The 16203-nt window shown below is 39.8% G+C and overlaps 1 protein-coding gene across 1 annotated transcript in view; it reads right to left on the bottom strand.

The window, feature by feature from the left end:
- Nucleotides 1-14050, bottom strand: part of DAW1 (dynein assembly factor with WD repeats 1) — a 51945-nt gene extending 37895 nt beyond the window's left edge. The window contains exons 1-4 of the mRNA XM_077956665.1: nucleotides 13977-14050; nucleotides 9383-9527; nucleotides 8045-8103; nucleotides 5420-5542 (exon numbers count right to left, since the gene is read on the bottom strand). Coding sequence (XP_077812791.1) covers nucleotides 5420-5542; nucleotides 8045-8103; nucleotides 9383-9527; nucleotides 13977-14044 — 395 coding nt within the window. The 5' untranslated portion in view covers nucleotides 14045-14050. The remainder of the gene's footprint in view (nucleotides 1-5419; nucleotides 5543-8044; nucleotides 8104-9382; nucleotides 9528-13976) is intronic.
- Nucleotides 14051-16203: the final 2153 nt, after the last annotated feature.

Raw genomic sequence — 16203 nt, 5'->3', positions numbered from 1 at the left:
CATGGTGTATATGTGCCACATTATCTTAATCCAGTCTGTCACTGATGGACATTTGGATTGATTCCAAGTTTTTGCTATTGTGAATAGTGCCACAGTAAACATACGTGTGCATGTGTCTTTATAGCAGCATGATTTATAATCCTTTGGGTATATACCCAGTAGTGGGATGGCTGGGTCATATGGTATTTCTAATTCTAGATCCTTGAGGAATCGCCATACTGTTTTCCACAATGGTTGAACCAGTTTACAGGGATTATAACAATTTTTAAAACGAGTTTAATGAATGTAGCAAAAGGTTTAGTTTAGAAAATTACTTACAAATTAAAATAAATAACTTATAGTATGAACTGTGTAAACATAGAAAAATTCTGTTAATAAATATATGGAAAAGAATAACATTGAATGTAAAAGAAAAATGAAAAAAGATAAATCCCATTAAAAATATGGGTAAATAAGGTTTTGAGAATTTAGACAGTGCTTGTCCTCTTAAGGAAATAATGCCTATATTATTCCAGTTGTAAGAGAGCTTAGAAAGGAAATACAAAGACTTCAGTGACTTTCAACTAAGAGGCTTCTCACATTGACTGAGGGGCAGGGCTGTAGTCAACATCCAACAAGCAAGAGTAGATTACCCTGTTTGGCCTTTGATCTTGGAACTAAAACCTTTCCTTTTAACCCTGGCTTACATCTGTCTTTTATACCAGCTCTTCAAGATGTTCACTCAATTGGATTATCATTTACAGCACAAGTTCATTTTCCCAAAGTGTAAGAGATCTCACCAACACATATATCCTAAAGCAGACTAGAAATTTATATTTACCCAGACTAACAATGATGCCTTCATTCTCTCCCTTGTCCCAGGACACCCATATTTCTGTAGTGTCTATGTGGTCTCTCAGACTAAAGCAAAGTGGCACCCTCTTTGTCAATGATCGAAGGGCAGTTTGTACTGGCAAACACTCACCCACCCAAAGCTTCCTAACAGCATATCTGACCAGGCTTTCTCCTCTGGCATCCAGCCCAGGGTATTTTACTTCAGCTGCTGATGTCTTCCAATATGTGCTCAAGAAAGGCTCAAAGCCTTGCACTTTTTTTTTTTTTTCTTTTTTTGAGACAGAATTTTATTCTGTTGCCCAGGCTGGAATTCAATGGTGCGATCTCAGCTCACTGCAACCTCAACCTCCAGAGCTCAAGCAATCCTCCCACCACAGCCTCCTGAGTAGCTGGGACTACAGGTACATGTCACCATGCTTGGCTAATATTTTTTATTTTTTTGGAGAGATGAGGTCTCATTATGTGCATTCTTTATCAGTTTCCTCAATTTTTTTTCACCCTTCCTGTCCCTCAAACATATGAGTCTGGAGTTGTTGTTGTTTCTTGACTGATATCTATTCTATCACCAACTGTTCTCTATATCCACATGACACCACGTTATAGAAGATATCTTATTGGGAGAACGTTATAGAAGATATCTTATTGGGAGCACGTTATAGAAGATATCTTATTGGGAGAACGTTATAGAAGATATCTTATTGGGAGAACCTGCTCCCGATGTTTAACGTGGGTTCTCTTCTATTTCCTAAGTGTCTCGGCTGGGTTGAGAAATAAAGGGAAAGAGCATAAGAGAGAGAAATTTAAAGCTGGGTGTCCGGGGGAGACATCACGTCGGCAGGATCCATGATGTTCCCCGAGCCATAAAACTAGAAAGTTTTTATTAGCAATTTTCAAAACGGGAGGGAGTGCACGAATAGGGTGTGGGTCACAGAGATCACATACTTCACAAGGTAAGAAAATATCACAAAGCAAATGGAGGCAGGGCGAGATCACAGGACCACCAGATGAGGTGAAATTAAAATTGCTAATGAAGTTTCGGGCATGCATTGTCATTGATAACATCTTATCAGGAAACAGGGTTTGAGAGCAGATAACCTGTCTGACCACAGTTTATTAGGTAGGAATTTTCCCATCCTAGTAATCCTGGGAGCGCTATAGGAGACCGGGGCTTATTTCATCCCATCGGCTTCGACCATAAAAAACGGGACGCCTTAAAAAGGCGCCGTCTATAAGCCTAGCTTCAGGGCGCATTCTCTTTCTCAGGGATGTTCCTTGCTGAGAAAAAGAATTTAGCGATATTTCTCCTATTATGAAAGAGGAGGAATATAGCTGTTTCCGTCTGGCTCACCGGCAGCCAGTTCAAAGTTACCTCTCTCGCTCCCTGAACATCGCTGTTATCCTGTTCTTTTTTAAACATGCCCAAATTTCATATTCAAACACACATGCTCTACAAACAATTTGTGCAGTTGATACAATCACAGGGTCCTGAGGCGACGTTCATCCTCCTCAGTTTACAAAGAAAATGCCGGGATTAAGAGATTAAAGACAGGCATAGGAAATCACAAGGATATTCATTGGGGAAGTGATAAGTGTCCATGAAATCTTCACAATTTATGTTCAGAGATTACAGTAAAGACAGGTGTAAGAAATTATAAAAGTATTAATTTGGGGAACTAATAAATGTCCATGAAATCTTCACAATTTATGTTCTTCTGCCGCGGCTTCGGCCCGTCCCTCCGTTCGGGGTCCCTGACTTCCCGCAACAATATGTCTCATGTCAATGTGTTTGAGAATTACTGCATTGAATCAAAGCTTACACCTGCCCTAAGGTATAAAGCAGATAAACAGTAAATTTGGTTGAAGTTTTTTTTATTCTCTCTCTCTGTCTAATAAACACACACACACACACACACACACACACACACTCCCTCTTACTCTTTGGTGATTGTGTTGAATTCATGCTACTGAAACCCCAGTGACCCCAAAGTGCAATGAGAAACGCTGTATTCACGCATACATGAATCATCAGGCGAGGATAACTGATTGGACAAGGGGGTTTTTCATCAGGGGCTCTTGGTAGAATTCAGTTGAAGGGTCAAAAAGTATCCCTCACCTCTCCAACAAGAGAAAACATCATCCTCAGATAGACAGACACCCAAACACATCACGTTTGTTAAGTAGACTATTAAAGGATATGGCGTTATTTTATAGAGAATACCCTTTAAATAGCATTGCAATGAAAGTAGGAATTATACCAGAAGTAAAATAGTGTCATTTATAATTTCAATAAAATCTTTATCTTTTCATAAGCTGGTGTAATAAGGTATTATAAAAACTGTCATTCTCTGGAATATAAAAATGCATAGATCAAAGTTAAACTTTCTAAAACTTAATTGGAATGTTTAATCATTTTAATGTACCAATTTAAGTTTGGTGCCATCACAATTAACATGTTTTGAAAGGGTATTACATTTTTTACAGATATGATATGGGCAACCTAGATAACAAGTTTCTAAACTATAGTATAAAATATCTATTCTAAGTATATCAAATTTTTATGAAATTCCTCTATTCTTTCTGCCCCTACCCAGGCAATGAGTGTATTACTTTAACACGAGTGTATTGTCGCATCTGCATCCTAAATGACCTCCTTGTGTCCTGTTTCTTCTCACATCCAAACCCTCTGACCTCTTCTCTCTGCCAGAGCTATCCTTCCATTTAAAACATCACTTTCATTGTTCCACTTTTTGTTCCTAAACCCTTGATGGCAACTCAGTCCTACAGGACAGAGTTTAAACTCCACTGAATGCTCTGACCTCACACACTTCTGTTTCTCAACATGAAATGCTCGCTGCAGAGACTGGCCACTGAGTGTGCCTGATGAATCCCCTCCTTGAAACACTGAGCTGCTGAGGTCTCTTTGCTCCATGCGTCCTCTCCACTGCTCACCACCTTCATCCTTCTGGCTTCCGCTTTCGGCTCACACCATCTCTAAAGACTCTCACCAGGAGAAATCACAGTGATCTCTTCTCTTAGTTGTTAAATCATTTACTGTTTTGTTCTAGTCATCATAACACTATAGTAAATGAGCCACATTTATAGAACCAGCTTCATCTATGGAAAAATTCATTTAGCAGGTGCAATCATGAAAACATACATGCTTGTCTAAAAAATGTATACTCCACTAGATATAAATATATATTTATTTGCCAATCTTTTCACAAGAGGGCACTGTCTTTCTTTGATTATGTGTCAGCTAAGTGGAGTTCACCATTTGTCTCTCAGAAATGTTATCAAACCTCTACAATATCTAGTTTTCTTTCCTTGCAAGTGGAATGAGAACTTAAAGAACTTAAACATATGTGCAGAACAATCTGAGTGCAGAATTTTTCTAGATTTTGACAGTATGCTTTCCAATTGAACATTGATCTCAGCCACAACTTCATTTAGTTGTGAAACAATTTTTCCAAGATTTGCCTTATCTGTGCTTCCCTAGAAAAGACCAGGTTTCTTTTCCACTCATATTTTATTAGTTTATGTAATATTTAGTTAAATTACATGTTATGTTACACAATTACAATTGAAAGCACAACCAATATAAGCACATTGGTCGACAAATACAACTAACTCTTGATCAGTTTAGAACCTAACCAGTGGGAGGAGAATGCCCATTCCAGTGGGTATCTTCATTGCTACAGATGCTCAGGGTGCCATGGGAATCAGCAGTGTGTCGTGAGGAAGAATAGAGGACACTGGGTAATCTCCTGTCAATTATCTAGAGGTTGGTTTAAAAATACTTCTGTTGTACTTGGTACTGTTATTTAGCATTTTGGCATGTTGCCACACATGTTTTTTTTCCTGCCTGGCAAGACTGTAAATTAACTTCTAAATGAAGTAAACCATGCTGTGTGTGTATGTCACATTCCCCCAGAGAGACGAGCCCAGGGCTGTGAACATCAATAGTCAGTGCCTGTCGGGACTTCCAAGGGTTGAGAGTCAAGTCTTGGCTGAGCATGAATTCCAGCTCTTCTCTTTACTACCATGCGGTCCTTGGAAGCATACTTGAACCTTGTATTTTTTTTTTTTTTTGTCAGAGTCTCACTCTGTTGCCCAGGCTGGAGTGCAGTGTTGCAATCTCAGCTCACTACAACCTCCGCCTCCTGGGTTCAAGTGATTCTCCTGCCTCAGCCTCCCGAGTAGCTGGGACTACAGGCATGCGCCACCATACAGTACATACATTAGCCCAGCTCATTTTTGCATTTTTAGTAGAGATGGGGTTTCACCACGTTGGCCAGGCTGGTCTCAAACTCCTGAGCTCAAGTGACCCACCACCTCGGCCTCCCAAAGTACTGGGATTACAGGCGTGAGCCACCGCGCCTGGCCTTAAACCTTGTATTCTGTATGAGGATGGTGATAGGTAACCCAAAGACCCCTTTAAGCATTGAAGGAGGCATTTAAAAGGCTTCCAAAGCACATACCAAGCACTCAGTCAATTTAGACCTCTTGTCTGCTTCCCTTTCTCCCCAAGCAGATGGAGGGATGAATAAATGAATTAATGAACAAATACGTGAAAGGATGAACACACCCGTAAGGATTGTTGAATGCTATGGCATAAACCACATTCCTGTGGCCCTCCAGGGTGTTCAGCTCCTCTCCAGACGCAGTGTCCCAGAGCTTGCACGTCCGATCGTAGCTTCCTGTGATAAAGCTAACACAAGGAATATAAACGTGTTGCAGGGAAGAATGGCAGTGTATTAATAAACACTTCATGTTTTACCTGCAGGATAATAACTCTATTTATTATACTATTTGTTTGTTTGTTTGAGAGGGAGTCTCGCTCTGCCACTCAGGCTGGAGTGCAATGGCATGATCTCGGTTCACTGCAACCTCTGCCTCCCAGGTTCAAGTGATTCTTCTGCCTTAAACTCCTGAGTAGCTGGGATGACAGGTACCCGCCACCATGCCTGGCTATATTTTTGTGTCTGTTTTTAGTAGAGATGGGGTTTCACCATGTTGGCCAGGATGGTCTTGAACTACTGACCTCAGGTGACCCGCCTGCCTCAGCCTCCCAAAGTGCTGGGGTTACAGGTGTGACACACCACACCTGGCCTATTATGCTTTTTACAATGGAAATCATGTGTGCAGAATAAAAAGTTAAATTGAGAACAATATGTAAATTGTGATATATTCTGTTGTTCCACCCCCACCCCCACCCCACCCCCGAGACAGAGTCTTGCTCTATCGCCCAGGCTAGAGTGCAGTGGCATGATCTCAGCTCACTGCAACCTCTGCCTCCCGAGTTCAAGCAATTCTCCTGCCTCAGCCTCCTGAATAGCTGGGATTAGAGACACACCACCATGCCTGTCTAATTTTTATTTTTATTTTTAGTAGAGATGGGGTTTCACCATGTTGGCCAGGCTGGTCTCCAAATCCTGACCTCGTGATCTGCCCGCCTCGGCCTCCCAAAGTGCTGGGATTATAGGTGTGCACCACCATACCCGGCCTATATTCTGTTTAATAAACGAATGATTCCTTTAACATTCTTCTACAGGAATAGTGAGTCAAGTATAATGTACTTTACTCACTATGTAATAGTGAGTCAAGTATAAAGTATAAGTAAGCAGCATCTTAATCATTCCTTCAATATTCAATTAGGAAAGAGATTTTCTTTTCAAAATATCTCTGAAATCAAAATATCGCTTCAAAAGTATAACAAAAATATATTTCCCCAGCACAGAAAACAATCCACAAAATTGAAAAGCCAGTCTGAATGTCAAGTGGTAATAAGAAAAGGTGAAGAAAAGTCTAATAGCAAAACTCAACTAAACAGGCAGGTTGACAAGACAAAGTATCTTTGATTTCTCCTCGGTATTTTCCTTCTACCATCTTCTCCCACAGACTTTCTCTACCTTTGGATAGATGCAAACACACATTTGCAACTATACACATATGTACTATAGATACTTTTATGGGTTGAAATATAAGCCCTCTAAATTTATATGTTGAAGTCCTAATCCCCCAAACCTTAGAATATGAATTTATTTGGAAATAAGGTCATTGCAGATATAATTATTAATAGTTAAGTTAGGGCTGGGCGTGGTGGCTCACGCCTGTAATCCCAGTGCTTTGGGAGGCCAAGGCGGGCAGATCACCTGAGGTCAGGTGTTCGAGACCAGCCTGACCAACATGGAGAAACCCCATCTCTGCTAAAAATACAAGAAATTAGCTGGGCGTGGTGGCAGGCTCCTGTAATCCCAGCTACTCAGGAGGCTGAGGCAGGAGAATCGCTTGAACCTGGCAGCTGGAAGTTGCAGTGAACCAAGATCACGCCACGCACTCCAGCCTAAGCAACAAGAGTGAAACTCCCTCTTAAAAAAAAAAAAAAAAAGAATTAGTTAAATTAGGATGAGATCATGCCGCAGTAGGGTGGGCCCTAATTCAATACGTCCATATAAGAACAGGCCATATAGACACAGACACGCACAGAGAAAACCATGTGAAGGTGAGAGCAGAGCTTTGATGTGCTTCTCCACATCAAAGATGGCCGGCAAACCACCAGAAGCTACAGGAACTGTGGAACAGCTTCTTTCCCACAGCCTCAGAAGGAACTGACCCTGATGACACCTTGACCTCTGACCTCTAACCTCCACAACTGTGACACAATAAATTTTGGTTGTGTAAGCCACTCGGTTTGTGCTACTTTATTATGGAAGTCCTGGCAAACTGCTTATTGTATGTCTATTTTATGTTTATTTTATGTCTGTAGGTCAAGAGGAGGCTTTTCCCTCATGTCTGCTACCTAGCATGTCAGCTCCCAAGCTGATCACAGCCATGCTCTCAATAGAGACTTGCAGCTGCTGTTCGCCATACCCCAAATCACTGACCTAGATGGAAAACGCCTGCTCTGAATAGACTGATCACAACCAATCAAGTTATATATGAGGCCACCCTGCCCGACTCATTCCTGAGTTGAGTTCTTCACAAGCTACATTGGCTGAGAATCCAATATGCCTCCCATTCACTGTGGCACGAATATGACAGAAAACTTGGATTAGAATAGTGGGAGAAAGGGCCTATATTTCTCCTCAATATCCAAGAGGGTACTGAAATCAGAAAAATGAATGTATTATGTACTTAGCAAACTTGAATCTTTGATAAACACAGAAATTTGTTTCATTGCTAAAAATTAGATACAAAAAGAGAATCTTACCATGAGCCCGATTTGTTAAGTGCAACGTTAGTCAGTGGCAATATATGTGCTTTGAGAACCTTCAGTGAAAGAAAACACCATTTTTTAGACTCAAGCCAAATTAAATTTAATTTGTTAGTTATAACTTCAAACCAAATATGAAGACATTCAATTTTGTCTTAATTATACATCAGATTTACCTTTAGACAGTGCTATGTGGCATCTTATTGATACCACTAAGTGTTACCAATTAGTGCTATGTGGTATCTTATTGATGGCACTAATTGGTAACATTTTCTTTTACATAAGGCATGTGGTTTGTACATATGTATAGACTGGGTATATAGGCAATACACTAAATATGTTTCAATAAAGATTTGACAATGTATTATTACTTTATGAATCCTGAAGCTCCTTTAGAGTCAGAATATGTCTTCTTTATCTTTCAATCCCTACAACATCTAACACACAGTGAATGTTACATGAATATTTGTTGAACGCATATACATAGATTGGACAGTCTATTAAGAGTGATTGGCTGGGCTGGGACAGTCCAAGTTATGTCTGTTACCAAAATGTAACTATTAATAGCATGTACTTTCACTATCAAAAATATTCCCTTTGGAGAATAAATTATGAGACATGCTTGTTATATAGCTCATATTTGAAATTAAACAGTGCCACCTGCTGGACAAAGAAATGTTACACAACTATAATTTCTTCTTCCAGAAGCAAATGCCTGGATATTTTGTATCAGGTGAGTATATAACTAATAATTATACTTTATTATCATAATTATATTTAAATCATAAAAGATAAAAGCAGTGTAATATGAAGTAATTCTAAGATAATGACAAAGGAAAATTAAAAGCTTTTCTTGAAGTACGAAATGACTATATTTGCTATATTTAATCATCAAAAAAACTATTTAAAAAGCATATTTACATCACATTAAAATTATATGCCCAATAAATAATTTACTGAAATATGGTTTAGTTCACATGAAAGCAGAAAATATGAAATGTTGATTTGTCATAAAACACTTCTTAATGTTACTTTAACTAGAAAAAAGCTTTACTTATTCCATAACTTAAAACTATCTTAATAATAACCCTTTAAATTTATCATTATATGAGGAGCTGAAATCTTTATTTAACCTCTCAAGAAATAAGTGTTTTGGATTTCACTCATTCATTTAACAAATAATTATTGGGACAATCTTAGCAAACATGTGAGGCACTACAGTCAATCACTGACATGCATTTTTCATGGAAAAATATTTTTAGGGAAAGAAAAATAAATAAAATATCAATCATTTCACTGAAATTCTTCTATCTGATATTTTTGTAAATCCATTACCTTAAAAAGATAGAATGTGTGATTGCTGTGCTGGCCAAGTTTCTCTTGTAACCTCTGTATCAAAAGTTTGACTTGCTCTGTTCGTGAAGCTGTGATTAGAGGTTCTGCCTTCTGGATTTCTTCTACTAAAGCACTGACATCAGTACTGAAATTCACCCAAAAAAAAAGTTTCTTTTATTTTATGTCAAAATTTGCATATATCTTTATTACATGAAGAATTGATTGTATTGTTTCATGAAGCACACTTATAAAATGTCAAAAACATCATTATCTTTCCCAAGAGATATCGGGGGGGGGGAGGGGATCACATAAGTCAGTAAATAGATGATGGCAGGAAAGCAAGAAGCTTATAGATGATGGCAGGAAAGCAAGAAGCTTGGAATTTCTAAAACACATTTTCCCAAAGCTAAGGCTTGTTTCATGGAGGCTGTGCCAAGAGTCTAATGTTCTCACCTAGTGTTGTGGTTTGAATGTTTGTGTCCCCTCTAAAATTCATGCTGAAACATGTTCACCAATGTCACAGCATTAAGAGGTGGGGCCTGAATAGGTAATTAAGTCACAATGGTGGAGCCCTCCTGAATGGGATTAGATGCCCTGAATGGGATTAGATGCCCTTGACAAAGAGAGTTCATCCCTTTTGCCCTTCTGCCCTCTGCCATGTGAAGACACAGCATCAAGATGCCATCCTGGAAGCAGAGTGCTGCCCTCACCAGACATCAAACCTGCGGGGGCCTTGGATTTCCAAGACAGAGCTGTGAGAAATAAATAATCCCGTCTCAGGTCTTTTTTGTTATAGCAGCACAAAACGAATGAAGACACCTAGGAAGGCCTAGTCCGTACTAGTTCTGAACATGAACTCTTTTTCCTTCTTTCCTGTCTCTTTTGAATGAACATGTATTGAACGTTCCCAGCATCATACTTTTCACTTTACACATGTTCTCTTATTTAATCCTGTAATAATTTGCTAGTGTAATGCTTTTATCGTAATTATTTTAGAGATGAAGAAACTGAGGTTCAGAAAGATTTGATTTAAAATATTTTTAGGAAAAGAGAAAAATGCCTAACCCATAAATTTAAAGAATCATAAGACTAATATTAATATTTATTATGGACTAAAATATTATTTCCCTGAAAGATAACTGGTCTGAAAAATATACAGATAGATTCAAATTTCCTCTAGTATTCAAATAATTCACAGAAATTCTGAAAATGTTGCTGGTACAGAATAATATTCATTCAAAAAAGGTTTCAATGTATATACACCATGAAGCATCCAAAATAGAGCCATTTTACAAGTCCTGTCACACACGTGTCTAGAAGATGCACTATGCAGGTTCCCCCACCTTTAAGAAAGAACTCAGGCCCAGCGTCAGGCTTGGAGCTTTGTTGCCTGACAGCTTCTAGCTGCAGCTCTTTCAGGCTGCACCTTGGCATTCCAGGCCAGGGCTGCCTCTTCTCTTGGGGCTCTCCGTCCACCGCTGAGCAGGGGCAGAGCAAGAGCCTGGCCTTTTCTCCCTGTGAGGCATTCCTCTAGCTGGCAAGCCTTGCTCCTGAGCTCCTCCAGACTGGCAGAGATTCTGTTGTCCTGTCTCCTTCATCGAGGTCAGATGGCTCCTCCTGCCTGATACTGCTTCTGCTTCATGCCCTGGACTGTCACAAGTGTCACTGCCCAATAAACCTTTGACTCACCCACCTCTGTCTCAGTATCCACTTCCCATGAATGTGGCCCCTGATAAATATCCCCCTCTTCACCCCATCAACAAACATTAAGCTCCAGTTTTGTGCAAGGCACTGAGCTAGGAACCTGCTCATTCAATTGACATTTATTGAGTTGGTACTATTGCTTTAGCACTGGGTGTGTAAAAGATATGGTCCCAGCTCTCAAGAAACATAATCTATTAGAGTAAGAGTGAATATTTTGAACAAAAATGAACCAGGGACCATCCATAATAATGACTTGGATAAACCCTGAGATATTCCATCATCAAAAAGATAATTAATTTCATAAGAATTAAAAGGGTAAAAATGCTCCTTTGAAAAGTTTTCAATAACTTGTATAAAAACAGATTTCCTTGCAAGATCCAAATTAACCAAATAACCTAAACACTCCAACCCTGTAGGATTTTCATGCAATAATTCCAGCATGTCATCTACGGTGCCAGTGTTTTTACAGGCACAATACTTCCAGATTCTTGCAAAAACTAGAAATAAAATTCATACCTTTTTGAGACATTTATTTACTTTCTCCTATCACCAAAAGTTCATGTTTATGAGTGGCTAACACCTTACATCTCCTCAGGAAAGCACAGCACGATTGAATGACTATAGCTAATATGAAGCCCTTCAAAGTGTTGAGTGCCTGGAGTCAGAGCCCACAAGTCCTTTTTGAAATCACCTAATAATTCATACTTTTAAAATATAAAAATCTGTGGTTTTGCGGAATGTCTAGCTGGAGGTTATTCTCTCATATAGAAGCTTATCTGTACCACTTGTGTGATATCCGATGCTGCACAAGTTGTTTCTCAAACTAGACAAAAAGCCTATCAAGTCTAGGGGTTAATTAATACCTTTATAGCCTCTTATAGAATCTAACCCAGATTAGATTCTTAAATATATGTTGAAGGCACATGTACATAATTGCTGACTAAATAAACAAATGTCTAACAAAGAAACTTTCTGCATGCTAGCATAATCACACAAATCAGTAACATGTTCCATTTATAAAAATTACAGGTTGGGTTTGATATTAGGCCTCACTGTTCCTGAAAATAACAAAGACTGTTGTATTCAATGACACTATCTGTGCCACTGTTTATTCTTTGACTTTAAAAAAAAATCAATTGACTACCTTTTTTGTGCCAAGCACCTGAAATAAGACTTGGACCCTACATAGACCACCATCCTCTGAGCCATGCCCCATCCCCACCCTAGACAGGTGTTCCCAGAATCACCAAACCTCTCAAGTGGCAGCAGTTCCAGGATTGAGAGAGCCCCTGTCTCATCAGCTATGGTGCCAAGTGGACTCATTATAAAACTAGAGAGTAGCCCATATCAGACAGGTCCTTTCGCTTACAGTCTCAGGCCACAAACCTAAAACACAACATTTTTGTTTTGTTTCTTTTGCAATTTTCACCCATTGAGATTATTTTCACCTTATCTGAACTTAGGCTCTCACAGGATAATCACTAGTCTGACTCGCTCTTGAAGTAGGATTTTTGTTTGTTTGTTTGTTTGTTTGTTTGTTTACAAAGACAGGGTCTTGCTATTTTGTGTTGCCTGGGCTGGTCTCAAACTCCTAGCCTGAAGTGATCCTCCTGCCTTGGTCTCCCAAGGTGCTGGGATTACAGGTGTGAGCCACCACACTTGGCCTTGGCCTTGAAGTGGAGTTTTGTATGAGATTTCTTTTTTTTTGAAGACAGAGTCTCACTTTGTCACCTAGGTTGGAGTACAGTGGCGCGATCTCAGCTCACTGCAACCTCTGCCTCTTGGGTTCAAGCGATTCTCCTCCCTTAGCCTCCTGAAGAGCTGGGACTACAGGCGTGCGCCACCATGCCTGGCTAATTTTTGTATTTTTAGTAGAGACAGGGTTTCCCCATGTTGGCCAGGTTGGTCTCGAACTCCTGACCTCAGGTGACTGTGCTGCCTCGGCTTCCTAAGGTGCTGAAATTACAAGTGTGAGCAACCATGCCCAGCTATTTGCATTAGATTTCCTAAAGAGAATGAACTCTGGGCATTATTACATCACAAGGGTTTCCTCTGGGCTCATACCAAGCTTCAGTAATAGCGATTAGGGCTCCTTGTTTTTGCCCCATGGCAATTAATGAGGAGGAACATATGCAGTCAGCCCAAAGAAGTATTTAATAAGAAAATAACAGGCTCAGTAATATTCTTAAAACTCAGTAACAAGTACTTCTCAAAAATGTAAAGGTCACTGGCTGGGCGCAGAGAATCGCTTAAACTCAGGAGGCGGAGGATGTAGTGAGCCGAGATCATGCCACTGCACTCCAGACTGGGCAACGAGAGCAAAATTCCGTCTCAAAAAAAAAAAAAAAAGAAGAAAGTAAAGGTCAGCAAAAATAAGGGAAGTCTGAGAAACAGTCGCAGCTTAGGGAAGCTTAAGGACACATGATGGCTAAATGTCATGTGGGATTCTGGATGGAATCCTGGAACAGAAGTAAGGAATTAGGGAAAAACTACGAAAAACTGAATAAAGTGAGCCTTAGCTATTAATTAGGTATCACACTGGTTCATTAATCCTAATAAATGTACCTCACTAATCTAAGATGTTAACATCAGGGGAAACGGGGTGTGGAAACTCTACCTTCACAGCCTCTCTAAAATTATAAACTAAAAGATTTATTTTTTTAAGACCTTAGAAAAAAAGAAAAGGGCAATGACCCTTTTCCCACTTCCTTTTCATTCAGCAAGAGCCTCAGGTACAACTCCCTGAAACAAACAGAAACTGACACACCACAGAAGAACAATTTTTTAAAAACAATGTATTATCTGCAGTTTCTGCAGTTCATCCACACATCACTCTGTGTCAAGGCTTTCCCAGTGAACATTTACTTGTTGAATCCTACAGCTAACTCACCTGGGACCAAGATCAAGCAAATCTATCGACTTCGTCTTTAATTCTCCATGTTTTTCATATTCCAACATAATTCCTATAGAAATAAACAAACATGTTATAAAAACACTTACGATGACCACCTATGTCAAAAGTTAACCTACGTTGCCAGTTTTTTCCATTTTTATGTTTTAAATTTTTAATTTTTTAACAAAACATAAGCAGTGATATCTAGTTCTAAAACAAGATCATGTAGACACACTTTTCCCTGGTCCTTCCCTCTAAATTTAACTAAATACCCTTGAAATTGTCCAGCAGACAATGATAAAATAATAGAAAGACGAATGGAAGAAGGTAGACTGGCTATGGGTTTCAGGGCTTGAGGAATGACTACATGGTGAGATTCCTGGATTTTCTTTTTATCACTGCACACCACACCCCAAAACTAGGACAAGAGGGCCCCTAATCCTTGCCCCACAAATGAGGCCCCTGCAAGCAGTTCGATCCCGTAGTGGAAGCTTGGAGCTGGTCCAGTTCCCATTGCACATGCTGGGCCCCAGCAGGCAGTCGGATCTGGCTGCAGCCCCATCAAGAAAGTCCTGGGACCTCCCAGACCCCGCTCCACAGCCAGACCTTTGGTGGATGGTCCTCTCCACTTGCAAAAGGGGCAACAGTGACATCCAGGGATGTCTCAGACCTCACTCCACACCTAGGCACTGAGGCAGCCTTAGCAAAGCTCTGCGTCTCCCTGTCTTCCAGCCAGCAGCACAATCAGGCCACAAAGTGACCACCAAGATCACTCAGTGACCCCAGGTCTACTAGGGAAGTACCTTCTGCCCCCTGCAGGTGGCGCCAGCAGCGACTGAGCAGGAGCCTCAACAGTACCCGAAAAAACAAAGGACAGTGACGTTGCAAGGGCCTAGGAAACTACACCGACACCATTGGAACTAACGCCCGCAAAAGTAGCCCAAGAACACATATGCCAAATCTAAGCAGATTTCGCCAAATTAGAAGGTTTAGACAGGATCAAGGATCCCTGTAATAATCAAAATGTCTAGGATACAATTTTTTTTTTTTTTTTTTTTGAGACGGAGTTTTGCTCTTGTTGCTCAGGCTGGAGTGCAATGGCACGATCTCGGCTCACCGCAACCTCCACCTTCCAGGTTCAAGCGAATCTCCTGCCTCAGCCTCCCTAGTAGCTGGGATTACAGGCGCCCGCCACCATGCCCGGCTAATTTTGTGTTTTTAATAGAGACAAGGTTTCTCTATGTTGGTCAGGCTGGTCTCGAATTCCCGACCTTGGGTGATCTGCCCGCCTCGGCCTCCCAAAGTGCTGGGATTACAGGCATGAACCACCATGCCAATTTTTTGAAAATCATCTATTATACCAAGGCCAATCAACAAACACCAATAGCAAGATGAATCAGAGGTTGGAATCATCTGCCGAGGACTTTAAAGAAGATATTATAAAAATCCTTCAATAATCATTTACAATTTCACTTGAAACAAATGAAAAAATGGAAAATCCCAGGAAATATTTATTAAGCCAAATGAGGATTATAGAACTGAAAAATATGATAACAAAAATAAAAAACTTGCTAAGTGGTGGGGGGAGGGGGGAGAGATAGCATTAGGAGATATACCTAATATAAATGACAAGTTAATAGGTGCAGCACACCAACATGGCACATGTATACATATGTAACAAACCTGCAGGTTGCGCACATGCACCCTAGAACATAAAGTATAATAAAAAAAATTAATTTTAAAAAAAGAAAAAAAACTTGCTAAGTGAGTTCAAAAGTAGAGATGACAGAGAATAGAATCCGTGAACTTGAAGATGGATCCATAGAATATATTCCATCTGAACAGCCCAGCACTAATAAAAACTGGACAGAGCCTCCTAACCACTTTAATTCTACTACCTCTGTCTGTGGATATAAACTAGTACATCTCAAAAATTTGGCTTCAGGATCACCTTACACTCAAAAATTATTTAGGACACCAAAGAGTTTTTGGGTTTTTTCCATTATTAAAAACTAAAATTGAGAAATTTTTAAATATGTATTAAGTAAAATAACAATAATTCATAGCATGTTCTTTTTATAAAATTTTTGTAAAAATAACTATATTTTCATGACCCTAAAAAGAGTAAGAAGAGTAGTACTGTTTTATACTTTCGCAAATCTCTAATATCTGGCTTAAGACACTGGATTCTCATCTCTGCTTCTGCATTCAAGCTGCTGTTAAA

This window comes from Macaca mulatta, chromosome 12 (genome assembly GCF_049350105.2).
Source record: "Macaca mulatta isolate MMU2019108-1 chromosome 12, T2T-MMU8v2.0, whole genome shotgun sequence".
Classification (NCBI taxonomy): Eukaryota; Metazoa; Chordata; class Mammalia; order Primates; family Cercopithecidae; genus Macaca; species Macaca mulatta.
Note: the sequence above shows the minus strand (reverse complement) of the source record. Positions and strands in the feature narration are given on the sequence as shown.